The sequence below is a fragment of the Eucyclogobius newberryi genome, unplaced genomic scaffold (assembly GCF_026437365.1).
Source record: "Eucyclogobius newberryi isolate DKJ021-1_F unplaced genomic scaffold, fEucNew1.0.hap1 SCAF_13, whole genome shotgun sequence".
Lineage (NCBI taxonomy): Eukaryota > Metazoa > Chordata > Actinopteri > Gobiiformes > Gobiidae > Eucyclogobius > Eucyclogobius newberryi.
This window is the reverse complement of record NW_027315757.1, coordinates 27,192,828-27,219,958: the sequence shown is the minus strand read 5'-3', so window position 1 is coordinate 27,219,958 and position 27,131 is coordinate 27,192,828. Positions and strand designations below refer to the sequence as shown.

General features: G+C 41.9%; 2 protein-coding genes and 1 long non-coding RNA gene across 7 annotated transcripts in view; all 3 read left to right on the top strand.

Moving 5' to 3' along the window:
* Positions 1 to 27,131, top strand: part of LOC140358394 (uncharacterized) — a 181,962-nt gene that overhangs the window by 140,180 nt on the left and 14,651 nt on the right. The window lies entirely within an intron of this gene.
* LOC140358389 (cAMP-dependent protein kinase catalytic subunit alpha-like) lies at positions 309 to 18,216 on the top strand. Of its 3 annotated transcripts, none has more exons than XM_072443213.1 (10): positions 309 to 1,065; positions 9,101 to 9,162; positions 9,368 to 9,496; positions 9,814 to 9,912; positions 11,960 to 12,042; positions 12,115 to 12,241; positions 12,664 to 12,759; positions 12,836 to 12,958; positions 14,423 to 14,587; positions 15,710 to 18,216. In XM_072443213.1, the coding sequence occupies exons 1-10, from the start codon at positions 1,020 to 1,022 to the stop codon at positions 15,833 to 15,835; spliced, it is 1,056 nt and encodes a 351-aa protein (XP_072299314.1). In that variant the 5' UTR covers positions 309 to 1,019; the 3' UTR covers positions 15,836 to 18,216. The 3 variants fall into 3 exon arrangements, with proteins under 3 accessions (XP_072299314.1, XP_072299312.1, XP_072299311.1); XM_072443211.1 differs by lacking the exon at positions 309 to 1,065 and adding an exon at positions 3,247 to 3,453; XM_072443210.1 differs by lacking the exon at positions 309 to 1,065 and adding an exon at positions 5,868 to 6,206.
* samd1a (sterile alpha motif domain containing 1a) lies at positions 19,317 to 26,944 on the top strand. Of its 3 annotated transcripts, XM_072443178.1 has the most exons (8): positions 19,317 to 19,718; positions 22,281 to 22,389; positions 22,450 to 22,680; positions 23,482 to 23,612; positions 23,698 to 23,764; positions 25,234 to 25,318; positions 25,418 to 25,532; positions 25,803 to 26,944. In XM_072443178.1, exons 1-8 carry the CDS (start codon positions 19,356 to 19,358, stop codon positions 25,947 to 25,949), a joined length of 1,248 nt encoding a protein of 415 aa, XP_072299279.1. In that variant the 5' UTR covers positions 19,317 to 19,355; the 3' UTR covers positions 25,950 to 26,944. The 3 variants fall into 3 exon arrangements, with proteins under 3 accessions (XP_072299279.1, XP_072299278.1, XP_072299277.1); XM_072443177.1 differs by having other exon boundaries at positions 22,281 to 22,680; positions 23,485 to 23,612; XM_072443176.1 differs by having other exon boundaries at positions 22,281 to 22,680.

Genomic DNA, 27,131 nt, shown 5'->3' with positions numbered 1-27,131 from the left:
TATTTACAATAATGGATTTTGGCTTCAAAAGAAATTAACTTGTTGCATGATAAATATATATTGAGCAGTGAGGGATTATAAACGAGGTGCCAATGTAGTTGTGACCCAAGTCTTGATTGAAAAGTGAAAAAAAACTGTTTAAATATTTTGCTGACTGATACTCTACTTGAGGGGCGGGCCAAAATTTGACTGACCAATCGTAAGACGCAGAGCTTGGATATGTTGAGTTGCAGCCAGTGGGAAGTCGAGTGACGGCCCATGTCGCGCCAAGTATCGAGTGTTCTGACCAATGAGAGGCGCTCGGAGGCGGGCCCTGTGGATGCATGACTGGAGTTTCCCCTGCGGTCTGAAGATTAATGGAAGGGGTCTGTTGATCTTAGGAATCGACTGTCAGATGGTCGGTCCTAGGCAAAAATATCTCGCCTGACGACCGCTGTAGAACGAATGGAGAAACGGCCATTTGGATTAAGCAAAAGCGAGCACAGCGGGAACGTTGGACTGTTGTTTTGAAATCCAGGTTTCAACTAAAGGCCTGGCTGCACTGAGATAGCACCTGGATGATCAGGCCACAGAACTACGAGGACGCTACGAGCTAACGCTAGCTGCGAGCTAAAGACGGAAATCAGCTCTCACAAACCTGCTTTGAACCAAACTCTGGACTGCTCCACGCGGGGGAGTTCATGCTAATTCACTGACTTCTTACGCAAGCGATTGTTGTTCGGCTTTTGTGAAGCTAAATCTCTCAAGCGTATAGTTAGCTGTCGTGCTAACTAGCAGGCTAGCCCATATCCTTCGTGTTACCTAAGGACTCTGGCATTGGTGGGATTTTCTGCTCAAGCCAAGGCAAAGTGCAAGAGCAAGTATTTACTCGATTAGTCAACAATGATAGCTGTTAGCTAGTAGCTTGCTGTCAGCTTGTCTCATCCAGTGACTACGATAGCTGGCGGTGCAGCATCACATAAAGGCTGGTGAAGAAGTGAAGCCGAGCCCGGGGACCAGCACCAGAGACTGCCATCATCATGGGCAACACGCCCACCGCCAAGAAGGGCAATGAGATGGAGAGCGGTGAGTAAAGTCCACCAGGGCTGCAGCACCAACACCACTGACACCTGGCTCCTGTCACTGGCCATTTCCTCTTTTCTTCAATGAAAGCCTAAAAGAACACTTTCACTCAACGTGTGCATACAATATTTCTCTAGATTGATAAAGGTCAGCCCCATTATTAAAGTCCCTGAGCTTGCCATGATAGTCTCATTGTGATGGGACACTTTTTGATTGGACTGGTGTCATGTTAAGCAGCTATAACCTGGTCCTTGGTAGTAAGTACCCTGTTGCTCCCATCGAATAGTTTATTTTATGTAAGTTTGACAGCATGAGGGATTAACAGGGGCATGTTAATTCAGACATGTGCAAGTGTTATTTGTATGAATCCTTAAGAACACATAGCTTATAGCTTCAAAAACGTATAATTTCTGTTCTGAGGGAAGGTTATTTAGTTCTTGGATACTCCTCTGGAGTAGCTCGTGATTATGCCCCAGGCCAGACTCAGAATTACCTGAGGGGAGGGTTAAGTTTGTCTTGTACAACAGTCATTGGTTTCTTTGTCACCATTATGTCTAATTATTACATTTAATGACTCTAAAGAAATTATGAATGTAAGTATTCTAGTTATCATAGATCTTCATTTTTTGGAACCCAGTGAAGTGTTTGCTCTGTTCCACTAGATATGGATCTAAATGGTTGATTCGCGGTGCACAGTGTGGAGAGTGTTGGTAAGTGAATATAGGGGAGTTGTTGTTATCAGAGAAGGCAACAGGCACCAGGACAGGGTCATATGATGCACAGGGTGATCCTCTTCAGGCAGAAACTCGGGAGTTGAGGAGTCTCTTGAATATCATGTGATAACCAGCATTTAGAACAAGGATACATACCGGTACATATGTCACCACGTATCAGTGTGTTTAGGCATGACAAGACACTATTTGCTTTACAGATATCATACATGATGTTTCCCTCGGTTTGTCTCAAGCCCTTAAATAAACTGGTTTGATGTCGTCTAATGCACAAGACCACATTAGTGACACTGAAGTGAGCAGAGGGTGGACAGGGGGCTGTGAATGAGCGGCAGATACTTGTTGGTGCTGGAGGCTGTGTGTGAAGAGGGCCCTGCAGCGTTTTGGTGACCTTAACCTGTCTCTGTGACTTCTGGAGCAAGGCCACAGACTTTTGCTTACTCTTAACACCTGCCATGTAAAACCTTTATTCATTACTGGTCAGTGGTAGTGGCATTTTTATTTTTTTGCAGACGAGCCTATGAAGTGTGCAGGTAAACAATAAGTTATAGATTCATATTGAAGACTGCCACAAATTAAGTGTGACATTATGTTGTATTCGTCTCCATGTGGATAACTCCTGTATAAGTTTGATTTTCTCAATAAAATTTTAATGGGGGCTTCATATTTATAAATTGTCATAAATGCTTGATTTTTATGATTCAGTGACAGGCTTTTCATTAGAAATTAAGTTGTTTAGTCCAGTGGTTCCTAAACTTTTCTGTCTGAAGTTCCCCAAGCGTTGTCTCACACTCTTGAGTATCCCTCACCTCTGGAACTAGGCAAATCAATGTGTTGCTTTAACAACATTGATGCCCATAATCCTCCAAAATATTCTAAATGTATCACATTTACCACTGGTGGGGAAACATCCGTTTAGCTGAATAATCTGTCAATGGTGCATGAGTTGACCAATTGTTTTTATTAGTCAACTAAATGTTTTATAATTATTATGGCGATTTATGGACCACAGCAGAAGACCTGGAGTGAGTTAAGTGCTGGACAGTTTAATCTACCTTTTTACTTATGGAGATGCTGTTTTAGTACTTCTCTGTACACAGTTGTTATTGCACAAGATCCTAATAAATTTGACAGCTTTTGCCAGCGCCTGCTGCATCCTCTTTTTAGATGAGTCATAATATTAACTATTGCCAAACTGACATGTCTATATGTCATGTTCATTGTGTTTGACCACAGTTGAGTGTTGAAATGCTTGTCTTAGAAATTCAACTCTTTACAAATTATTTTAAGACTTATTGCAACTTGCTTTTGCTCAAGTAACACACGTGTAGTTGTTACACTTGCATTCTGAGCAAAGAATCGGCCCACAGGAAGAAGTGCAGCAGGATGTGAAGGAGCAAGGAAGGCCCAGCCCAGGCTCTGCACGCCGCTCTTCGTGGAACAATAGTGTAGACAAACTAACAGTATTTTGTGTCTACACACGCTGTGGGCTCTTGCGGCTTTGATGATCTGAAGATGCTGCGCTGTTGACACTTTAAGGCGGGTGTCATGGCTGCTATTCACAAACTGGCTGAGCGGCTCTTTAGTCGGCCCGGTCCTGGAGACGCGGGCGCAGGGAGAGGCCCTGACCAGCACCAGGAGATAGACGCCTGCTTCTCCAGTGAGTGTCTTAGTCCTGGCAAAAGTGTGACTGAAGTGGATCACACTGTTGGTAGAGAATGTGTAACTGGCGTCTTAGTTTGTAATAATGGATTGAACAGTGATAAATAATTGTATTGTTTTTTTATTTATTTATTGTATTATAGGGCTGGAAAACGAGATAAAATTGTTTCAAATTGTCAATGTTTGGTAATTATAAAGAGGTTCACAGATAAATCCTCTGTCAGTGAAAACATGTGGTTCAGTTTTTTGAAGAAATGTGACTGAAGCTGTATCTAGCAGTTATAATAAGAAAACATTTAATTGAAACTAAAATTTCAACTTTTTTGCCATATTGCTAATCCCTAGTACATGTGTTTTCCACTGCTCAATCAGATGCTTTGCTCAGGTTCGGTACAGCTGGTGTTTAGAAGTTGCTGAGCAGAGTTACAAACTGCATTAGGCCTATACTATTTACCCTCGTGTGTGCACTGCATGTTGACTGTTGACATGTTGATTGGCCCAATCACTCAGGTCTAGTATAAGTTAGTTTCATATTAAAATATCTGCTGCCACCGTCGTCGCCGTTAGTCCTATTTGCCTTTTTAGACTCCTGAATGTTGTGGCATCAGGCCAACGTGCTCCTCCCTATATCTATAAATATCTGTGCACTTGGAGTCTGGCTGTGTGTGCTGCCGGTTTGTACAGCAGGCCAAGGTTTGTGTTCAGATCACTCACCACTTCCTGTGTCCACTTAAAGAGGCTTTGTGGTAAGTCAGCACTGATTACCAATGGACTTTACTGTACAGATGTCACTTGCCTCACATGAAGTTACTGACTTAAAGCAGGTTAAATTTATCCCCACGCGCGTGAATTCTGCAACTTAACTGATATTAGGTTAACAACCATCTAATTTAATCGTTTAATCGAGAGAGAGTGTCAATAACAGCATTTGGTTTGGAGCAGAATTCAGACTTAAGAGGAAACATTTTGGGGGGTTTTCCTTTTATCCTGGGCCTGGTTGCAGGGGCAACAGTCTAAACAGGGGCTCCCACACTTTTCCTACACCAGACACTTCCTCCAGCTCGACTGCAGACGCTGCACAGAGCTGCCTGTCAATCTCACGGTCCATCCTTTCTTCACTCATGAACAAGGACTCTCCACAACCCTATATATCGGGTTGTGTTTATGAAGTGATTAATATTGTTTTAAAAACAAAGTCAAATAGAAAATTGTGACTACTCAATTTGGGGGGGAAAGTGATCAAATTGCATTGTATCTCCCAGTTCTATTTTAGGTTACTGAATGATGGTATTCGTATTGTTCAGACGGCATTCATTTTACTCTTGACGACAAAGCAAATACACCAACAGTTCAAATTGGTATTTAATTTAAAAAAAATTGTGAGGCCAAAATTGTGAACTGAACCTTACAATACATATATTGGAATTGCGTCTCATCCCGTCCATATGAAGATGTGGAAAAAAACCAAAGGACACATAGAAACTAGTACCAGGAAGCGATGGGAACAATGGGGAAAAAGCATCTGTGATCGCACGACAGCTTTTGAAACTTTGATGACTATACCAGACTGAGTTAACTGCTTTCTTGCCTTTCCATCAGTAGCTAGTAAATGTAAAATGACTCCGCCTAATTTGAATGAACAGTTTTAAAAAGGCTTTCTGCTAATTTATAGTGCTTTAGAACTGTAATGACTCCAAAATTGGTGCACAAAAAAAGCTAAAATTTCCTTTACTAATCTATCAATCTATCAAATCTATCACATTGTTAAAAGCATGCATACGTACTCTGTCTCCGTATGACTCCTGTGGCTCCTGGGGCTGAGTTTAAACCAGGCCTTCATGGCGTCGGCGGCGTTGCCGTCGTGTGGGACCTGATTTGGCGCTCAGCAGTTAAATGTCGGCCATCTCGCCCTAATATAACCCCCCCCATGTTCCTGCACCAAAGTGGGCCAACGAGGCCCAGGGGAGAGATGCACCATTGATTGTTTTGGGCAGAAATCGATTAGGCCCAGGCACTAGACAGACCTGCATGTGTTTTGGTGTGGAGGGGAAAAAAGTGTATTTTGAAGCATCTCCTGTCAGCAAATGATTGATTATATAGATAGAAGAATGTTTTTTTTGTGGATTTTCTAATGTGGTAAGTTTCTAGTTTGCCCCCTACTTTTCCACGACCCATCTTCTAGGTTGGATAAATATATCAGCTCCGAGTTTCACGCCCCTCCCACTAGTGATTATGCCCTGTTTAAATCAATATAGAGTCTGTGTGTGTGTATGTGTGTTAAACATGAAAGGCAATGGCAGAGAGAGTACTTTGTGTACAGAATAAATATTGATACAGAGTAAGCAAAGGTCCAATTGATCAGCAAGTGCGTAACAGAAGCGCTGCTGTTGCTGCTCCTGCTGCTGCTGCTCCTGCTGCTGCTGCTGCTGCTGCTGCTGCTGGCCTGGCCCCGTGCTATGTTTGGTCTCTCACAGGAGGTAGATGCTCTGTGCGTTTTGGCGACCGCGACAGCAGAGAAAGCTGGAATTCGGAGGCGCTAACGGAGAGATCGCGGCTAGGTCATGAGTCAGCCGCACCTGTGAGGGGGGAAAAAGGGGCCACAAACGAGGATCTTCGCAGGGCTAATGTGTGACCGGAAGAGCTCCAGAAGGCACGCAGGGAAGAGGGAGTCGTCCTCTCGCTCCGCCGAGTCAGGGTCGCGATCAGCAGATGCCGCTCCAGCCGTAGAAGTGCCCATAGTCCTCCCAGATGGTATGATCTTTTAAGATTTGATTTTGAAGAAATGGATCTCAAAGACAACCACAACCTCTAAACTATTCAAGTCAGATGTTAAGCACGGATTTTCTATCAAAAAAGATTTGTGGCTTTACGGATGAACCTGTTGTTTTGCAAGTGGGTGTCAACGTCTACAACAACTTTCTTTTTTCCTCTGGCCCAGTGCGGCTTACAGAGAGTTTATTTGAACTTTGGTCTCTGCCCTTCAGGCTGGCTCTCTCCCACTGTATTGTTGGAGCTTCTCGTCTTAGGAGAATTCACAGGAAATCACTGTAACTACATGGGAATTCTGCTTTATTTCGGACTATTTGAAGTCGGGATGTTACGGCAGCAAGTCGTTCAGTTGAATTTGTGCTGAAGTTGAATGTGTTTTCCCAGAATTTGTCCACAGAGTTGACCTTATTGACAGGATTATTTAAACTACCCCCTCAGGCTGTTGTGAAGGATTGATTACATTGCACTCCATTCTGAAAGCATTAATGCACCACACCAACAGCACTTGTATGTGCATTTTCTTCCTTTTTAAGTTAAATTAAAAGTAAGTCCAGATTGAATTTTAAAACGACCAAAGATGTCCTCCAGCGCAGTCAAAATAAGTGCACAGCCGGGCCCCCTTCAGTGTCCTCACAACTCAGCCAGTAAATGAGGAAGGACTGATTATCTGCATGTTCCCACAAAGCCCAATGATTAGCCCCATAAAGATAAAGCCAAAGTGAAGTGTTTATGTGTGAGTGAGTGGACAGAGGCGGAGGCCACTGTTAGTTGTGTCAACACATCAAGGCCTGGTGATAAACTGCACTTTTAATTAAGGCAGTGGCACTCCTATAGTTTACTAGATTTACTGTATCTGAAGTAAATTTGTGCCGTACTTTTAGTTACAGTTATGCTTCAAATGTGCATCGGCTGTGTGCTTTCTATGTGTTGTTGTGTTTTGTTGATAACATTCATTCAGTTGACTCAAAGCTTTTATATGTTCAAACTTCAAACCTACATTGTTAGTGTGATTTATTGAAGTTGTTTGTCTTGCTTATCTGTTGTTTATCTATCTTGCTAATCTGGTTGCTGGATCTGAATTAGTGAGGTTTCTGTATGAAATATGGAAGAATCCATAACACAAAGATTAATTGTAAGTTCCAGCTCGGAGGCTTGAATGTGCAGTAGCTATTGCCTGCGCTCTCAGGACCTCCTGCTCTGGGCCCAGGACGCGCACAGAGCCAGAAAAAGGCTTTTAGATTCACTCCAACCTTGGAATGAACTCCAGAGGGAGTTTAAATTAAAATAGCTTGTTTTGTTGGATTCTTTCAAATTGTCTTTAAATGAACATGAAACAAATCTTTCAATCTGCAAGTGTTTTATTTACTTATTTATTTTACGCTGATTGAGTCTATATGTGATATGTGATATGTTGACAGGGACACACCTAATCACAATGAGTGTTTATCCTGGTTAAGGTAGAACAGTTGGAAACAGCTGTGGGAAATGAACTTTAAGATATATTATGCTATGCTTTTTTCCTGATATTAGTATTGAACTATAACATGAGTAAATCATCATTTCACTTTGAAGTGGGACGATTGACTTCCTGTTCAAAGCTGCAGAATGCATTTCATCTATGTGTTTTTATTTTTGAAACATTGCTACACAACATTTTTGAACCCTATGTGCATAACAACTTGGAGTCTTAATTTTCCAAATAATCAAAACAGGGATGTGGGCGGTTGGGGATCAGGAGTAGGTGAAAATGTACATTATCTGAGCTCTCGAGCCTCAAGTACAGGACACTGTAATTTTACTCAAACATGTCATAATATGTCTCCTTTTAATAATGCATCATAATATCTGGTGTAGCTGCCATTTTTGTGCCTCAATCTGATGAAGATTTGTGGTTAGATTTGAATTCTGCTGAATGATAAATGCAATGATTGCCTCAATATTTGGCCTAAGCCTGTTTTGGGCTGGAATCGACTACCTGCATGCTAGTGATCTGAGTGAGTGATGATGACAAATACACTTTGTACGCTCTGTGTAGTGCACATATTCCCACATTCTTCTCATTCAGTCTGTCATCGTTCTGAAGTTGTTAGTGTGCTCATCATCCTTTTTAAAGTCTTGCGGGGCTTGCAGTAGGTCGGGGCTCAATATATTGTAATCGTGCATATCGTGACAAACTTTTAAACAACATAAAGTCATCATAAATTGTCACATTCTACACTTCTGAACCTACAGACTGGTGCTTCAAGGTTGAATCTGAGGAGCTGTAAATGTGACTTCATAGGGCAGTTGTATTCTGATATTGAGGACAGTGTGAACATGAAATTCTAATGCGTGTTATTCTACATAATCAAAACATAATTTTAGTAAATCATGGACCCTGTATCGGGATATGTATTGTATCATGGACCCTGTATCGGGATACGTATTGTATCGTGAGGTACTAGGCAATACCAGCCCTAGTTCACGGGGACGCCACATGAGCCTGTGTCAGTGCTGCTAACTTATTTAATTATGGTGACCAGAACAAGATGTGTAGAGATGTTATGTGTGTATTGTGCTGTCAAGATATTAACGTTTGAAGTCAATTTTGATACTAAGGAAAAAGCTCAATGGCAATTTTGATACCATTAATGAAAAAACAAAACCTCCTTTTTAAAAGCATATGATGCCTTGAGTTATTAGTGTTATTATGCAACGGCAAGCTCCTCTAAAATCACCATATTATGCTAACAATCATTTATACAGTATTTCCTTTCCTCACAAAATAAGTGGTTTGGTTTCACCTTCTGGTCGTAGTCCGACTTCTGCTACATTTGTAAAGCTATTCACCAAATCTACTTGTTCATTTATTGTATTTCTCTCTCTTTTCTTTACAGTAAAGGAGTTTCTTGCCAAAGCCAAAGAGGATTTCCTTAAAAAATGGGAAAATCCAGCTCAGGTAAGCATTTCAATTCATTTCGCATCACTTCAGCTAAATACAGTTAAATTGGAGACACTTGTGTAGTCTTGTCTTCACTTGCTGATAGAAATGGTGCACACTCTGCTGGTCTACATTTGTACTGCACTCATGAAAACACAAGGCTCTGACTCAACCTGGGTCACTGAAGTTTAAAGGTCCCTCATGTTTTGTTTGTGCCCTTTAGCAAACGGCGGCGTTGGATCACTTTGAGCGCCTGAAGACCTTGGGGACAGGCTCGTTTGGTCGAGTCATGCTGGTCAAACACAAAGAAACGGGCCAGCATTTTGCCATGAAGATACTTGACAAACAGAAGGTTTGGGGCAATCTCAACTGTACATTGGCCACAGATTTTGATGACAAAGCAGCATAAGCCCAGTAAACCCTTTTTTTAAATGAATTATATTGTAAAGAAAAGTAGTTAGTCAGTATTTATAAAGAGGCGTAGAAGTTACTTAACGCTCTACAGCTCAAATAGTATCGTACTGCACAAAAAATATTCAAGAAATTCCACACAAAGATGGTAATTATTGTGACAGGCCTAAGTGTATATATATTTATACTGTTATGTTGTCGGGTAAATGTTTTTCATGAGTGTACGTGTTACAGAAGTGTGGTTTTGTGATATTCCAGGTAGTGAAGCTGAAGCAGATAGAACACACACTGAACGAGAAGCGCATCCTACAGGCCGTCAGCTTTCCTTTTCTAGTGCGACTGGAACACTCGTTTAAGGTGCGAGCACACGTCATTTATGTTCTTCTTTATTCCATGTGTTTTTTCATGTTTGTAGCAGCCCAGACAAAAATGTGCTACTTGATTCCAACACTAAGGAAAAGACTTGATACTGATATCAATTCCAGCTCATTAAAAACACTTTTTTTTTTTTTATACAACACAACATAATGGTAGTTTCTTTAGTATTATTATATGGTGTTCTAATATAGACCAAGACTACTAAAACTCCCCAGAAAAGGTCCAGTTTATGTGATGTATCGATATAATATCTTAATACTCGATCTTTTAATGTGAAATACGGTAAACATTTGCCAAGCCATTCACCTTAATTCACCCCGCCCACTATTGGCTCTTTTTGCCACAGATTGGCACTTCCGTTGTAATCACTTTCAGTCGAGCAGAGGAGGAAAAAGTCTCCGTTAAAATACGCCGTACTAAGTAGATTGATTTGTGTAAAATGTCTAATGTTCTTGGGCACCAACAATGCACCGATTCCCTGGACGGCCCGAAAGCGGGCCGTCCATCTGTGTAGAACTTATTTTCTCTGGAGGTTGGCAGCCTTATGTTAACCAATATAAGATTAGGATTACCGTACTTCGGATGGCAGCGCCCAGACGGACTTCTGGAAAAAGGTGGATAGGCTGCTGATTAAACCGTAGAAATTATTTCTGTTCCCGATTAAAACTAAATCTAACATCCAAACTAAATGTTATGCACCACAGTGTATATCATCGTTTATAATAAGAGAAGGGAACTAATAGGGCACAGAGTAATAAATTACATTGTTTGTACTATGTCACTTTTCTCTTTAACTGTGGCCAGCTGGTGTTTCAGTTTTATGTTTGTAGTGCTTGTGCAATTGTGTGACAGGGTTTATTTTACAGCAGCTGGAAAGTAAAAAATAGCACTTTAACAGCAGCACATCCAGCACAGCGTAGCTTTACATTAGCGCTGCGCCTGATGCTAATAATGCAGCTGTCTGGACACGAAGCGGACACGGGGAGGAAGTTTTGAAAGAAGCACGCCACAAACTCAAACATGAGCTAAATAAAATCCTGGATAAATATTCCCTCGGGTCACAGTGAACAGCTTTAGTCCGGAGGAGGGACAGATGAGAGCAGCGACACAGACTGCAGACATGGTGCTCAGGTCTGCTCTGAGCGAGACGAGGAGCAGGGAGAGGAAACGCACAGAGCGGCCTAATATACGTGTTCAAACGAGTATCTTGTTTTATTAGTTAGTATGTGGCGGATCGCACATAGGCTTAGGATCACTGTGTCCCTCACTATGCTACACAATACACAGCTCATGGCACTATACAATATGGTCACACATGGGATAATCGATTTATTTATTTTTCATCGATATTATGTGATATACATTTTTACAACACGCATTTCATTGTTTAATTACTACATGCACATAACTTTGATGAAATACACTGACTTGATGAAATGATCAAAACGGTGAATACGCCACCTCCATCACATAAATATATTTTAAAAAAATGTAATGGGCAAGTAAAGTAAGATAAGATTTGCCTTTAACCACACATGGGATTGTAGTTTTGCCACCACTTGGGTTTGTGATACAGCAACTCTCAATATTGATACTGAATAAACAAATTAAGTATGTTATTTTTGTACATATGCCTCTTTAAATGGTCAGTCTTTGTAGATTGTTTACCTGTCTCGTCCTAAAGTTTTTCCTTGTGACTACAGTGAATGTCTTTCTTTATAAGTGTCATCTCTGAAACTCCTGTTCCAGCATGTTCCTTACTTAAAGGTGCACTATGTAACTTTTCTTCTGCAGTGTTTTAGCAATAAAATGCCTGCAATGAAGTAAATGCTGTTCAGGTTTAATGTCATACTGTCGAACATTCCAGTCAAAGCAATAACATCTCCATGGAGACGAGCAGGTAGACGAGCAGGTGGCCGACCCGCCACCAGAAAAGTGACATAATGCACCTTTAGCTCTCATAGTCGAGACTTTGGCCACTTCATTACAGGCAAAGAAGAGTGACTCTGAACTGTTCTCTTCACAGGACAACAGTAATCTATACATGATAATGGAGTATGTCCCTGGAGGTGAAATGTTCTCACACTTGCGGAGAATTGGTAGATTCAGGTGAGACGCATTGCCGTTAACTACACGTATGTTTTAATTACTGCAGCATTAAATTATGAATATGTTTTGCAGTGAACCACACGCCCGCTTCTACGCAGCTCAGATTGTACTGACCTTTGAATACCTTCACTCACTGGACCTCATTTATCGAGATCTAAAGCCTGAGAACTTGCTTATTGACAACCAAGGTTATATCCAGGTAAGAAATGGCCAACTAGACTTGATAAACATTAGGGCCGCAACGATTAACTGACTTAATCATGACTAGTCGACTATAAAAAAAATAATCGTAGCCGTGTTTTGACGATTGTAATCATTATTTGAACTTTATAGAACGAAACGGATACGAAAAGACCCTTTTACAACAATTAACTCGGCATTATTAAGTAAAAATGTCACCAAAGAATAAACCATTCCTGATACACACATTATTCATGAATATTCTCTAGCTAGAAGCCGTCAATCGCCATATTTCAAGAAAATCTGATTGACAATGTAATTAAAAAGTCTCAATGTAAAACAGAAATAATCCTTTGACTCATCGACTACTAAAATAATTAGTGACGGCCTTAATAAACACGTCTCTTTTTACTAATCCAAATACCATTGCACTACTTCTAGGTAACAGATTTTGGATTCGCTAAAAGAGTGAAAGGCAGAACCTGGACACTTTGTGGGACGCCCGAGTACCTGGCCCCAGAGATTATCCTGAGTAAAGTAAGTTTTCCCCCCCAGCTCCCAGTTACGTTGCCTTCTCAAACGTGAGCTTGACTTTTCCCGTGCTTGTTTTCAGGGTTACAATAAAGCCGTGGACTGGTGGGCTCTGGGCGTGCTAATCTACGAAATGGCGGCTGGTTATCCACCTTTCTTCGCGGACCAGCCTATTCAGATCTACGAGAAGATAGTATCAGGGAAGGTGAGATATATTAGAGAACAATTTGACCACGGAATGAATGAGTTTAAGCGAGAGAAAATAAGTGAGTCATAATTTTGAGTAAGTGCAAAAGCTGCGTCTCCCGTGGTCTGCACTTGTCAGTCCGATCCAACAGAAGAGCTACTGGGCTGGAATTTTAATGAGGTTTTGGTTGAATCGTATCGGAACACACTGTGCATAGGAAGTTGTCGTGGGACTTTAATATCAGGCAGGTGAGGCTCTGTACGTCGGGCAACATCACACGCCGACGACGAGCTCATAATTCGTTACTGCAGCGAGCTCTACTGTCTTTGTACAGCGCCCTCTTCTGTGCAGAGCCGTGTCCTCTCGCTTCCTGAAAATGTAGTGAAGTGTAATTCATATGTGGGTCACTCCACACTACGCGTTACTACAAAAGTGTTAGAGAAAGATCCAAATTTAAAATAGGATTTTTTAAAATTTCAACTCACATTAGAAAGTACCACCAAAATTATGATTGAACGCTTCGGGCTCCCGTGAGTAGACACAACCAAAACTGTTCCACTGTCATAAAGCGTTGTTATTTTATGACGTAGCATGGTGATGTCGAATAGAACGTTCTAATCGCCAAGGGAACTGGTACTGTGTGGACACAACTGATAGCATGATTCAGATGATTCAAAAATACGAGTGGAAACATTTTGAAAAACATTTGGGACATGAATCTAGAAGTATTTCCCTTTCTTCGATAGTAGGTTCATCGATTGGATTCAATTTTTCTTTAAGTTGAGAATACCATTGTGTAACTAAACTCGATCAAAATTCAATTCCTATCCGGGGTGAACATCTTTTTTTTTTAGTTTGTTTAATCTGCTGTTCTAATTGTATCTTATACATATGCATAAGATACAAAGGTTTAAAAAGTTACAAAGACCTTGTCATTTTTGCTTTTGGAATTTTTTTAATGATGCCCTAAAGACCTTGGTCATTGTACACTTTAGTGTGGAGTGACCCATGTATCAAAGTGATGAGACCAGAGTTTGCGTTATGGATGCAAAAAAAGATCATCAATATTTCACAGACTGTAAGATGAATGCTTCTATAATAACTTGCAATACTAAATCCGCATGGACCACAAGAGGAAGATGAATGTGTAGGTGTGTTTCTGGTTTGACTCGAGAGTTTACTGTGAGAAAAAACATCACGATTTTACGATTATTTATGATTTTTGAGACTGTGACTAAACAACAGGGAATTATTTTGTCATCCCCACAGTCTAACGTGTTATTGTTCTTTGTGACTGGCTTCACAAAATGTAACTTTCTGAATGACAAAATAAAGTTAACAATGACAAAAAACATATATAAAAAAGGTATTTAAATTTAGCTCTATTTTTTTGGACAAGAAATTGTAGTAAAAATGTTCTGCGTTTTTACGGTTATATATCCCTGCTCGAGAGGCTAAAATTAAAGAACTGTGTTGTCGCAGGTTCGCTTCCCGTCGCACTTCAGCTCAGACCTTAAAGACCTACTGAGAAACCTGCTGCAGGTGGACCTGACCAAGCGCTTCGGAAACCTCAGGAACGGAGTCAATGATATCAAGGGCCACAAGTGGTTTGCCACCACCGACTGGATCGCCATCTACCAGAGGAAGGTGAGCTGCTTCCTCTGCTCAGATCTTGTTACACTTAACCAAACTATATCAGTATCAGCAACGAGGACGGACAACATAATGGTGCTAATATTGATCTGTCCGGTGCAGAAAGATTCCCTAAAATATAGTGATTATTCTATCTCCACTGCCCCAGTCTCTGTGTGGCGTGTCATGCCCAGTTTGTCCTCTAGGCATCAGATGTGTCTTTAAATTTTTTTTAAAAAAGAGTTAAAACCGAGCAAACAAGCTAAACCGGCAACTGTACAATGATGATCAAAAACAAGCAAATTACATGCTACAGTTATTTAATTTTACAAAGGTGAAAGGTTACGTTATAAATGGCCTTGCTATAGATTTAAAAAATATGTATATTGTTTGTGTATCGACCCCAACAGCAAGATATCAGTATTTTAAGAGAAGACTCCCACCGCTCACAGTATGAAAACATGCTAACGGCTGCTTTCCAAACGGATCAAGCAGTGTAAATATTAGACCCAGCAATAGACTTTAATGTGCATCTTAAAATGTAGATGTTAAATTATGTTTTGGGCATGGAAAAAGCAATTTACAAATGGTAAAGAAAGAATGAACTAGATGAAGTATAATCATGTCCACTTGTATCAACATTGTTTTATTATTGTGGATGTTGTTTTGAACTTAAGATAAGATAATCCTTTATTGTCCACACATGGGGAAATAAAGGATTTCACATTTACTTACACATCATTTAAATATGGAGTTTATATTAAAGAAAAAAGGGCTGATTTAAACATGAAAATTAAAAAAGTTATGATGTAAACAAAGATAAAAGGGGATATTTCTGCACTTTTTGGATTAATTTGACTGACATTTCACACATGTCTGATTATTAAACCTCGTCTAATACATTTAACGACATGTTATGACACATTTCTGTTGGATTGACACATCGTCTCACTCAAAGAACACTGAGCTATACATTTTTTTGTCGATATTGCCCACCACTATCTACAATTAAACCTAAAACGACTATTATTTTAAAAAATGTTAATAATGAGGATACATTTAAAAACGTCTAGAATCTATATTTAAAAACCTCTTCAGTGCTTTTCCCTGACAAATCCAAACCGACATGTGTTTCAGGTGGAAGCTCCCTTTATCCCCAAGTGCAAAGGCCCCGGCGACACGAGCAACTTCGACGACTACGAGGAAGAGGAAATCCGAGTCTCCTTCACAGAGAAATGTGCAAAGGAGTTCGCCGAGTTCTAGGTCCCAAACCGCGAGCAGTGGAGAGCTACTAAGACACAGGGGTTTAGAAAGAGTTCGGGGGTGTGAAGTGCTAGCGTGGACTGCTAAACTTGCTTATTTGTAATGACGACAACAATGTAAACCCCTCCCCTCCCCCCGGTGGAAAGGTAGGCTAAGTGCAGAAAGATCCAACAGAACCAGCAGTGTTGCCTTTTCTAATTGTTTCACAACTGTTACCTATTCATTTTATTTATCCCTCTTGTATTCGTGGGGCTTGATGAGATGGGCGTAGTGTGTCGTGGATGATCAGTAATGCTTGTATCGCTCTGACGGCGTAACAACGCGTCTCCTTTTTTTTTTAGTTTTTCGCGGGGCGGGCGGGGAGGGTAAGGGGTGCTTTGATTAAGGTACTGGATCTGCGACGCTGCTGTGCTGTTTGAATGGGCTCCTCCTCTCTTTACGAAAAAACAAAACGAAAAACAAAACACGCGATTGATTGTGAGCATTTTCACGCCCGGTCGCCCCTTATCCATCTCCTCCATCCTCGATCTGTCCAAGCAATACCAAGTCCAACAGATGTGCCTATCGCGAACGCCTCCCAATTGAGAAAAAAAAATGAATCGCACACACTGGCAAAGCGGGGGAGAGATTGGGTGCAGTTTCGGGCTACTTTTGGATCCAGTTTCGACAGAGGATTTGCGCCTGCCTTCTTTATCCGCTCGGTTTGGCATGATTTCGGGGTAAATGACGCGCGCACGGCCGACTCCGGAAGCAAGTGGCGGCGGCGGCTGAGGGTCCGTCGCAGTTCGATTTCGAATAGGTCTTAATCCTACAAGCGACGGCGAGGTCTGCATTCAGTCTCTTAGCTGAATTTATTAGAGCATTTTAAAATCCTATTGGTGATGATCATTTTTGTCATTTTTATGTCAAATCTCTATGTGCTCGTGTGTTATTTAGTGATCAAGGGTGGGGTCATCATAAAGGTTAAATGGCTGTGGTTCCGCAACCACGGATATTGTGGTCACACTCCTGACAATTGTTTATTTATCATAGCACATTTATACATGTACATTGAAAATATATATATATATATATATATATATATGATAGAGTACATTAAATAATCGTCTATCTTTTTTTTTTCTTCAGCTTTGTCTCATCATGGCTGTGAAATTTAATTCAGATATAATGACAAACATGTTCTGCCAAAATTCGCAAAACGAGAGCAGTTTTCTGTGTAGAGAATTTTAATACATAAAAAGTAGCAAAATGTTTCAACAAAATATGAGTTATTTTTGTACAATATCATCTTATAGAAATTGCAGATAATTTTTTGCTTCATTATGATGAGGTACCTGGGGTTGTCAGTAACGGGCTTAACCATCATGAAGAAGATGGATCAGTGTGAATGTTAATTGGCTTTGGTCATCACCCAAGAGAGGGTTAACAAATTGCTGATATTTGTCACAAATCTTGCTTTATTTTTCCTTCTTTTGTAAATATCCTCTTGCAACAACTTCAGATTTGCAACCCAACCAAATTGTTTTAAATCGTTTTGCTTTATTCTAACTAAATACCTAAATATCCCCCCTTTTTTTCTGAGGATGCAAGACAATCGCAGACCAAATCTTGAGGCTGGTTTGTTGACTGAAATGTTTTGATGAAGGATTCTTTGGTCTCCCTCCACTTCATAGGCCCTAGGTGCTATACTTTGTCCATTTCATGTTAATGCTTTTTGTCAGTTATTTGGTGTGCATTGTCCCTAGTCATAAAGTCTTGTAACATGACTATTTTGAGAATGTTTTTGAGTCTAAATGATTTCATTAGGGTGGGGTACATCTTAATTTTTTGATCTCTTGATGTAACCTAGGTCAATGCCGGAATACTTATTTTGAATGTCTTAAATTGTCTTCAGATTTTAGTGCCGTTTTGAATTCTATTTCTGAAATCAAGCAACCAAACCTAACTGCAAGCAGGACTCCCTGGGCACGACAAATTGACGTTTTTCCGCAGCACGCACTGACGGCTCTGTGCAACCTTTGAGTTGTCTGAGCATTACGTAAAAAAAAACTGTGGACTGCCATCAACTCGTGTGGTCATTTGCAAACGGTAAAGCACATGTCACAATTTTAATTTATTTTGAATATAAACACAAAGTATACTGCTTTACAAAGAGCACATGTTTGTTTTTGTTCTGGCAAATGATCCAGTCACAGTTGGTGGTATTGAGCCTTGATCCACACCAGACAATGTTAATATTGTCGATTGAAAACAAGTCTGTAAATTGTCTTTTAATCAGTTATAACACTATCAGCTGCTCTGTGCTTGTCTCCTGTTTTTGCCTTCTTCGATCATGTTTTCACACACTGTTCATTAAAACATAACACTTTTTACACCTGAAATGTTTTGTGTTTATATTTTCTAATTGTATTTTCAGAAAAAGGACAAAAATCTGCAAAACACAACATTACTCTTTTCCTCATTACCTGGGTACAGTGGTTGTGTAGTCTATTGTACCTTTTGGGAAACAATACTCACTGTATAGCCTTGCTTTTGACAGTCTTAACTATCTTACCCTCTGGAGAACTTGACAATATCCTTAGAACACAACGAGTATGTCAAAAATATAAAATAATATTTTGCAAAATGTATCATTCCAATAAAGTTTTACTTGTTAAAGACTATAATGCCTCAATTATATGAGCAATAATCACTAACGTCATCTCTTCACTGGCCACATCAGGTGCTTTATAGTGGCGTCTTTATGTTAGCTCTTGTGAAAGGGATAGAACGATGCAGAGGTCCAGTTAAATAATGCAGAGTTCACTGGGTCACACCGCAGGATCGATACCTGCTGCACTTCAACCTCTCCACATACTCTCTCCTGCCCCCTGCAGGACAGTTCGGAAACTACAACTCAGACGTGTGGCCCATGCGTGCGGCAGAACGCGCGTTCTTTGTTGCGCGCGACTTACTTCGTCTACGCGTTTTGATCTACTTCACTTCGCCATAGCAACATAAAATACAATCCACTTTCCCTCTCATGCGGGCCGCCACTGCGTGAAAAGAAAAACAAAGTCTAGTCTTCGCTATCCTCAGACCTAACGCTTAAACAGCGACACGCGCGCTCGACGACTTTTAAGGACGGCCGCTTCGCAAAAGTTCTCGTCACGTGTCCGGCGCGCGCGCGGTCCGGGGCCCCATTTCCAGCCTTTAAAGCAAAAACATGTCGCCTCTCGCGCGTCTACTGCGCACATGGGGCTGAGCGCGCGCCATCCTCGCTCCCGCACCGGACTGCCCGCCATACCACCTTAAACAAAAACCCCTCTACCGAGTGAAACTTTTGCCTCGAACTCCGCGGGTCCACCTTAAGCGCACACGCAGCCCGGGCTGGCGTACGGCGAGGTTTCCGCTTCTTCAGTTGGGGCTCGGACCGCGGCTCGCGAAAAACATTGTGTGCCATGAACAAGGTTGACGCACTGAAGTAAGCGACGGGCAAGTAAGCGAAGGAAAAAGCCGCCCCGCGCGACACCACCGGGGGATGTCGGAGCCCAAGTACCGCGAGTGGATCCTGGACACTATCGACTCGCTGCGGTCGCGGAAAGCGCGGCCGGATCTGGAGCGGATTTGCCGAATGGTCCGGAGGCGACATGGGTCCGAACCCGACCGAACCTGCGCCGAACTGGAAAAACTGATCCAGGAGCAGACCGTGCTCAAAGTTAACTACAAGGGCTCCATCTCGTACCGGAACGCCGCCAAGGTGCAGCGCCGGAGCAGGAAAAAGGACGATGTAGCGCTGGCGACGGCCGGGAGAAGGAGCGCGGCGGAGGAAGCCAGTCACTCGGACTTAAGCAACGGGGACAGCGCTGTCGGTCCCGCTGACCAAGATGACGAGGATATGGAGGTATGTCCGCGCGCGGCGGGTTTTGCGTTAGCGCGGTCAAGATTAACAGGTGGAGGGGGAAAACAGCGTTGACTGTTGGTTTTGGGGGAAACGTGTTTTGTCTGGAAGGGTGCGTATTTTTTTTTTTTTTTTTTTTTTTTTTGCAAGTGCACTCCACATTGCCGCAGACGGGGAGCGCCGAGGTGGGAAGATACAAAAAAAAAACCTCAAGGTGCGTGTTCTGAGCCGGAGCGCGCGTCCAGCCGCTGCTTTTGCACTTTTTGCGTGTTCATTGAGTGACCGCGGCGAAGTTGCGACGTACCACTCCTTCACAGAACGCACGCCACCATTATTGTCGGCAGAAAGCGCTTTTCGTGCCCTAAAGTCTGCGTTGGAGCGAAGGGAGGAGGGCGCCGTTAGTTGACGGAACTTAACCCGGAAGTGCAGCGGAAGTGGCGAGAAAATAAAGCTCGCGCGCTCGCCGCTTTTGAGCGTCGGGTTTATTTTGAAGCTTTAATGTGGAAAAGTGCGCGTTAACTGTCTATATCTTTTCGACGAGGGAGTGGGTAAAGGAAGAAAAAGTCTCAGACGCCGCGGATGCAGAAATGAGCCCGTAGCTGGGACATTGTTGGGGAGTTTCTTGAAAATATGTTGTCGGGGGGGACTGTGTCAAATCGCGCCGCGCCATGTCACGAGCGCATGATGAGACACGCTGTCATAAAGAAGACTTCGTGCACACGCACCTATTGTTGCATTAAACCACTTGCAAATCAGACGCGTCCGTGGCTGGTGAACCGTGCCGCTAAAATATCAAGTTTTTATTTCAGCATGTGGCTGATATTTGAAGTGAGACGCGTTTGCCGTCGCAGAGCGTAAAGTCGAGCCCCTGCTTCCATTGTCGGACGCAGTTAAGCCCGGTCACGTCTGACGCTCGGTCTTGGCTGTTGTTGTGGCCTCTTTCATCCCGTATAGCAACAGTATCACTTATATAAGGCCCTGAAGAAGAGGTTAACAGTTTAAGGACGCTATATGTCGATTTTCAAAGTGATAAAACACACAATACCCGGTAGGACTAAAAGCAAACGACCGCAAAGTGATCGGGCAGCAGCGTTAGCAGCAGCCGGATGCGCCTGTCCGATTTGGGTTAAGCTTAGATCAAATGTTTGTTGTGCGAAAGACGACAAATGCCCCAGGCCAGTGTTTGGTTCGGGTCTATGAGGGTATGGCCAAGTACAAGGGTCAAATGTCCGCGGAGGGCAGGCGCAGCGCTCGCATGTTGTACAGTAAACGCGTGCAAAGTCAAAGTGTTGGTGGTGGGGGCAGTGGAGCTGTGGCGCGGTGGTGAAGGAGCGCACCGGAGCGGGCCGTGCACGGCTCACGGCCGAGAGAAACCTCTGGTCTGACGTGCCTTAAAAGCGCTCCGTAAAACAGAGCTCAGACACAATGGCGAGCTCTTCTCAGCGGTTCCTAACTCCATGCGCACTTTGAGAATTTGAGCAAAAAAACCCTGCGCTTCCCATCGTCCCTTTCGGTCGCTCGCCCCGTGTTCGCATTATCAATCAAGGAGACGCGCCCTGCGCGTCGGCCGTGTTTGTTGCGACCGAAGTCCCGTTTGGGGGCTCATTGGGGGCTCATTGTGTCAGTCTCGTTTTGGTCAAAGTTGTGTGAAATGCAGCGCGATGGAGAAAAGCATAAGCGTCTGTTTTCACCGCGCGGGGCGGGCTCAGTGCGCTCTTGTGCTCTGCTGCTGCTGCTCTTGGACACGCAGTCGCTCACACTCAGCCGTCGACAAAATCCCAACAAATGAAACGAGCGTTTGTGTAAAAAGAACTAGTTCATCAGCACAACACATCCCCCACAGCTTTACGTGGGACATGCAAGTGACCGAGGCGCAGGGACGCGGACACGAGCGCGGATCCGCACCGCGGAGGAACGGAGCATTCAGGCAGTAATTTACCACCACAGCGGTCAAACTGCGACATCTGTGAGCGCGTTTTCACGCGCTGCACACTATTAATACTGTCGTGAGACAATAAACTGCAACACAGGCTTTAAGTTAATGAATGAATGATTTAGAATGTCTGCTTATCCACCTGCAGTGAATGAAAAATGAAAATGCAACACACACAGGATGTTCCCCATTGCATCAAAACAGCGAAGGGAATCCACTTTTTACTCTGAAATGTGATTAAACTGAGTACATTTACAGAAAAACAAAATACATTTACTTGAGAAATTAACTTTATAAAGCTTAAGAATAGGTTGCAGTAGGCAAAAAAATGATGTTGGAATGGATTCATATTTTTAATATTAATTTACCAGCTACACATGACAGAGAGCCATATTATGTCATTTGAGGCAGTAGTAGAATAGAACAGTATAGAAAATACTCTGGGGTATCAACACCATTAACATTTTTTTTTATTTTATTTTGTGCTATTTGGATTATTTTATGGGATTAAATGAATCATTTAGAATAGATTTTGTATTTATTTTACAAACAATCATTTGTCCTTTTTAAAATGTGTCATAAACTGCTCTCCCAGTGTCAAGATGTTGCTCATATTCAAATGTGCACGACAGGCAGACGCCTCCATGGCCATGGACACCGACAGTAACATGGACGAGGCAGAGGAGAGTCGCGACGGTCAGGATGGACACTTCTCTGCTGTGGCCTCTGTCGCCTCCACGCCTGTGCACTGCCCGCCTGTGCACTGCCCGCCTGTGCACTGCCCGCCTGTGCACTGCCTGCCTGTGCACTGCCCCCCTGAGCGCGCCATGTCTGCCCCGTGCTCTCCCTCTGGCTCACGGCCTGTCCCGGGACACGGCTCTGTTTCGGACGTGGTCACTTTCCAGAAGGGTGGCGTGAGGCCCAGCTCCTTACCCCCCTCCAGCCCCAGGGCCCTCGCACACAATGACTGGGTTTATGATTCAACTGTCTGTTCAGTGGAGCGCCAGCACCCAGGAATGCACAAAGACAAAGGTATTCACACTACGAGATGGAGTTTCATCTGCCACTATTGTAGTTTGCTACTTGAGTTTTACAGTTTGTTAGAATATAGAATTAAACGCTGCAGTCCAACCATTAATGAGCCATTTGTACAATTCTATTATTGGGAATGGGCATTGCCAAGAACCCCATGATACAATACATATCCCAATACCAGGTCCATGATAATATGCACATCCCGATATATCCTTAAAAGTTTACAAAATATATGATATATATTGATTTGATTTGAGTGTTCATAATTTGTTTACTCTCAGAGCTCAATTGATTTATTGATTTTTCAGGTTTATATAAATATAATATTCATTTTTTCATATGCTCTTCCTGAGTACCAGCGGTGAAAAGAGTACTGCAAGTAAAAGTATGATTACATGGTGTTACTTTTACTTAAGTACAGTTTAGGCAGCAGTACTTGTGCAATTTTGCAAAATTGTACTCAATTGCAAGTACATGAAAAATCCTAAAAATACTAGTTACTGTTTTATGCAGTTTCAGTAGCATTTTGGATCAGTCTTACAAAACTTGACAAATTAAAGGGTTTAAACTAACTGAAATTTGAACACCACAATTTGCATATTCGCAGAGTTCTGGCCAATGAAAGCAGTTACATATGTGTGTTTGTGGGTTTAGAAAGGAGTACTGAGTGAGAGTACCGAGTACAGTTTAAAAAAACAACTGTGCACAGTTGTTTGCAATACTAAGTACACTGTATATTATAAAATAACGTATTGAGTCTGTCGATGCATAATGAAGTCTGTTGATCTTGTTATGCAGCAGCGATCACAAAACCAGTGACGCCGTCGATAATGAGCAGTGCTTTGAAAGTGAAGAGAGAAGAGGCGAGCAAGTCTCAGGAAGGAGGCGTGATGTTGGACCAGTTGGTGCCGGACTTCGCAGCTCGGCCGGTACGCCTCAGCCTCTGCCCTGGATGTTTCATGTGGCTTTGATCTCAGCTAGACTGCATGTTTTATTTGTTTGTTTGTGCTTCAGAATCAGGAAGAGCCTAGAAATTTATCCAATGGTCGACCCCTGACGCTCCCTCTGCCTACCGAAAATGGTACGTTTCTATTTGTTCTGCCATTCCACTCTCTCTTATTTTGTCCTTGAACTTAAAATGAAAAGGCAAGTCTAGACTCCTTATATTTTGTTTCTTATTTTTTGGATGCTCATCAAAACTTAATTTGACTCATTGTTTAGATAAATTATTTCTTTTTGGCTTTTTGAGCGAACCTTGAAGCATGAATCTAATTGACTCATCCAGGTATTCATTATAACTATACAGACACAAACCGCATAGAAAAAATTATACAGTGATATTTCACCCAAAATGACTAGTTTTGACAGTTGGCAAACAGGTTTTTCTTGTTGGGAGAGCTGATTAACCAGGGAAAAAATTAAATTACATTGTACCTGTTATTCGCACAGTTTTTATATAAAATATCAGCTAAAAATAGACTTGGAAACCCTTGAAATACAAGTGCTGTGCCGGGCTTTTAACTTTTCTTGTGGAGGGTCAGCTTGTTTGTCCTTGTTTCTTTTTGAACAATCAGGTAAAGACAAATAAGTGTACAACCTTCAACTTACACCCTCCAACAAGAAATACAAAAAGAATATATTGTTTTTTTTTCATTATACTTTAAATTATGCAAATTTGATTAAATCTAAATCTTTGATCAAATCCATCTTGCATACATTATCTCACTGTATAGTCTCAGATAAAGCACAGTCTCAGTTTGGGTTGTTGCGGTTGCTTTTTTGTTTAGTTTTTAATGGCGTGGCCCCTCTAACGGGATAACACCCTAAACCTGGAGGAGCCGACTAATGACAGCTGTAGTTTTGGCCTTTTCTGTGCGTCGTTGCCGTAGGGCTTGCTCCTGTGAAATATTTTAAATGCTCCACCAGCCTGTCTTACAACATCCAATACCTCTTCTCTGTCCTTTTACTCACTTTTTTCTGCAAAATGTATGTGTTTACATGTCAGCGCCACCGTCGAAAGAGAGGAATGGAAATTCTCCGTTGTGTCGTACTTATACTTGACATGTCATAGAAGGATTAACTACATCCTTAGTTAGCTTCAACCTCATTAACTCAACCAATTTGCAGTTTGATGACACGTTTTCTGACGCCCCATAGTTTTGTCTATTCTATAGCCTCTATCTAGCATGTCAATTAGCGATGTTCACAGTAGGGAGCCCTTTTAAGCTTTTGTTCTAGCGTGAAAGTCTAGTTTTCTGAGATGTGTTGGTGATATGCCTGTTACAAATGATAAAAATGGGGGTCTTTTAACAATCCACATGCACGCTCAGAAATAAGGTGAGCCGAGACGGTGCTCCATCTTTTTTCTTATTACTAGTCTCTTCGTAAGCGTGAAAGACATCCGCGCGTCATTCTCGCACTATATTTCATTGAAAGGTTTAACCAGTCAAATAGAAAATAGAATGTGGAAAATCATTATAGTTTTTTTCATTTCACAAAACCAGACTAAACCAGAATACCGTACTTACTTTACAACATTTTTGGTCTTAGGTACAGCATTTACCAAGAAGAAGGATTCCTGCGCTCTCTCGGTGCCAGAGGAAAATCACGTAAACGGTGGAAGCGGTGATGATGTGTAAGTGTCTGACTCGATCAAATCTGCCTCACACATTTGTTTTATTCTTTACCCTAACGGTGAGTCTTGTCTCTGTTTGGTGCTTTTCGTCTCAAACAGCTCAGTGAAGAAGGAGTCGATGAACCCAAATCTGTTGCAGTGGACGGTGGCTGATGTGGCCAGTTACTTCTCTGATGCAGGTTTCCCAGAGCAGGCCATGGCCTTTCGATCGCAGGTCAGTGTGCATCCACAAGGGGGCGATATGTCCACACAATACATCACTGAACTCGTGGCAGTAAATGTTTATCTTTTTTCATGTATAATTTAATTTCAAAATGCTGTTTCACATATTCTATTTTTATTACCTGTAGACTTGTGCGAGTGTTTTTCAAAAGTTTTACGTTCCTAAATGAATATTGTTTGATGCGTACTTAAAACACAGCTGGACTCAGACGCACTCTCATCAGTTTATGCTTACTAAACATAATATCTGTCCCACATACAGGAAATTGATGGCAAGTCCCTCCTCTTGATGCAGCGCAGCGATGTATTGACTGGTTTGTCCATCCGTCTGGGTCCTGCCCTCAAAATCTACGAGCGCCATGTGAAGGTGCTACAGAGGACACACTTCCTGGAGTTTGATGACCTTTGATTCCCATTGGCACTTTCCATAAAGACTAATGCTGCATCGTTCATGTGCATGCAGTGGCTCTGCTCTCCTTCATATGCAGCACATGTCGACAGAGAGTGCGGAGATCTTCCACTGTGAGAATGACCATAACAAGACCGTCATCCTACCTCTCATTATGGCCTTTGCTATTCACATCGTTTTCATTTCACTCATGTGGCTGAGCGTGCATTGCTTCGAGAACAGACGGATACAGTCAAACTGTTCTATTCTTCAAGAATAAAATATGCATCCCCCAGCTAAAGGGGTGGATGGAGTTTTGCACGTGGTGGACCAAAGGGCATACTACAGCCCTCAGGTCAGGGTCTACCATAAAGTTCATTGTTTTCATTGGTGTTTTGATATTTCTGTATAATCAAATCATGGTACGTCTCATCCCAAACCGGAAACCTAATATTCTGGTCCTCACCTTTAATTGAAATCAGAAGAGCGCTGAGTCAGACTGAACATACAGCAACACTGATGAACAGACAACTGTGTTGGCCTGCTCTGCTCTCACTTCTACCACCTATTGACACTGATGGTGGAGTTTTCTCCAACGTCGAGATATAATCAGTATGATGCTTATTCTGCTACTTGCTGGCAAGGCAATATGTATATCCTCGTTTTCCTTTAAACTAACTGTAGTCTTAATAAAGTTTCATTTTGGGAGAAAACATACATGTGACCAGGAAACATTTGATTTCATATCATATCTCAAAAAGTGAGAATTATAATCCAGTATAGGAATGCAATTGTAATTTATTGTTTTGAAATGAATCTGGCTGCACAGTGCTTGTTTACTGGACAGACGTGTTGATCAAATGCAATACAAATTTATATATTGTTGGTGTCTTTTGTGGTCTATCTAATCTACTTTAAATATGACATTCCACTTTGTACAGTCCATGTTGTCCAGTGTAATTTTCATTTTTATCTGTAACATGAACAAGTCAAGTCAAATAAAGTTCATGCCCCTGTTTAGTGGATTTTCTTTTATTTTTAGACACAAACATATAGTACGTACTCCCAAACCAACACACAATTTGAAAGAACAAAACAAAACGCATGTAAACAGATGGATTGTCTCTTTCATATCAGGAGTAATGATGAAAACCAAGCAGAGGAAAATGCTTGGTTAAGGCCCTTTTGAAACGGTATTAAGAA

Bases quoted from the DNA above. Each gene is read 5' to 3' on its own strand.
- samd1a (XM_072443176.1), top strand. From the start codon at position 19,356: ATGTCGGAGCCCAAGTACCGCGAGTGGATCCTGGACACTATCGACTCG. The intron at 19,719-22,280 runs GTATGTCCGCGC...TGTGCACGACAG, and splicing joins AAGATGACGAGGATATGGAG to GCAGACGCCTCCATGGCCAT. The intron at 23,613-23,697 runs GTACGCCTCAGC...TTTGTGCTTCAG, and splicing joins CGGACTTCGCAGCTCGGCCG to AATCAGGAAGAGCCTAGAAA.
- LOC140358389 (XM_072443210.1), top strand. From the start codon at position 6,080: ATGTGTGACCGGAAGAGCTCCAGAAGGCACGCAGGGAAGAGGGAGTCG. The intron at 9,913-11,959 runs GTGCGAGCACAC...TTCTCTTCACAG, and splicing joins GACTGGAACACTCGTTTAAG to GACAACAGTAATCTATACAT. The intron at 14,588-15,709 runs GTGAGCTGCTTC...CATGTGTTTCAG, and splicing joins TCGCCATCTACCAGAGGAAG to GTGGAAGCTCCCTTTATCCC.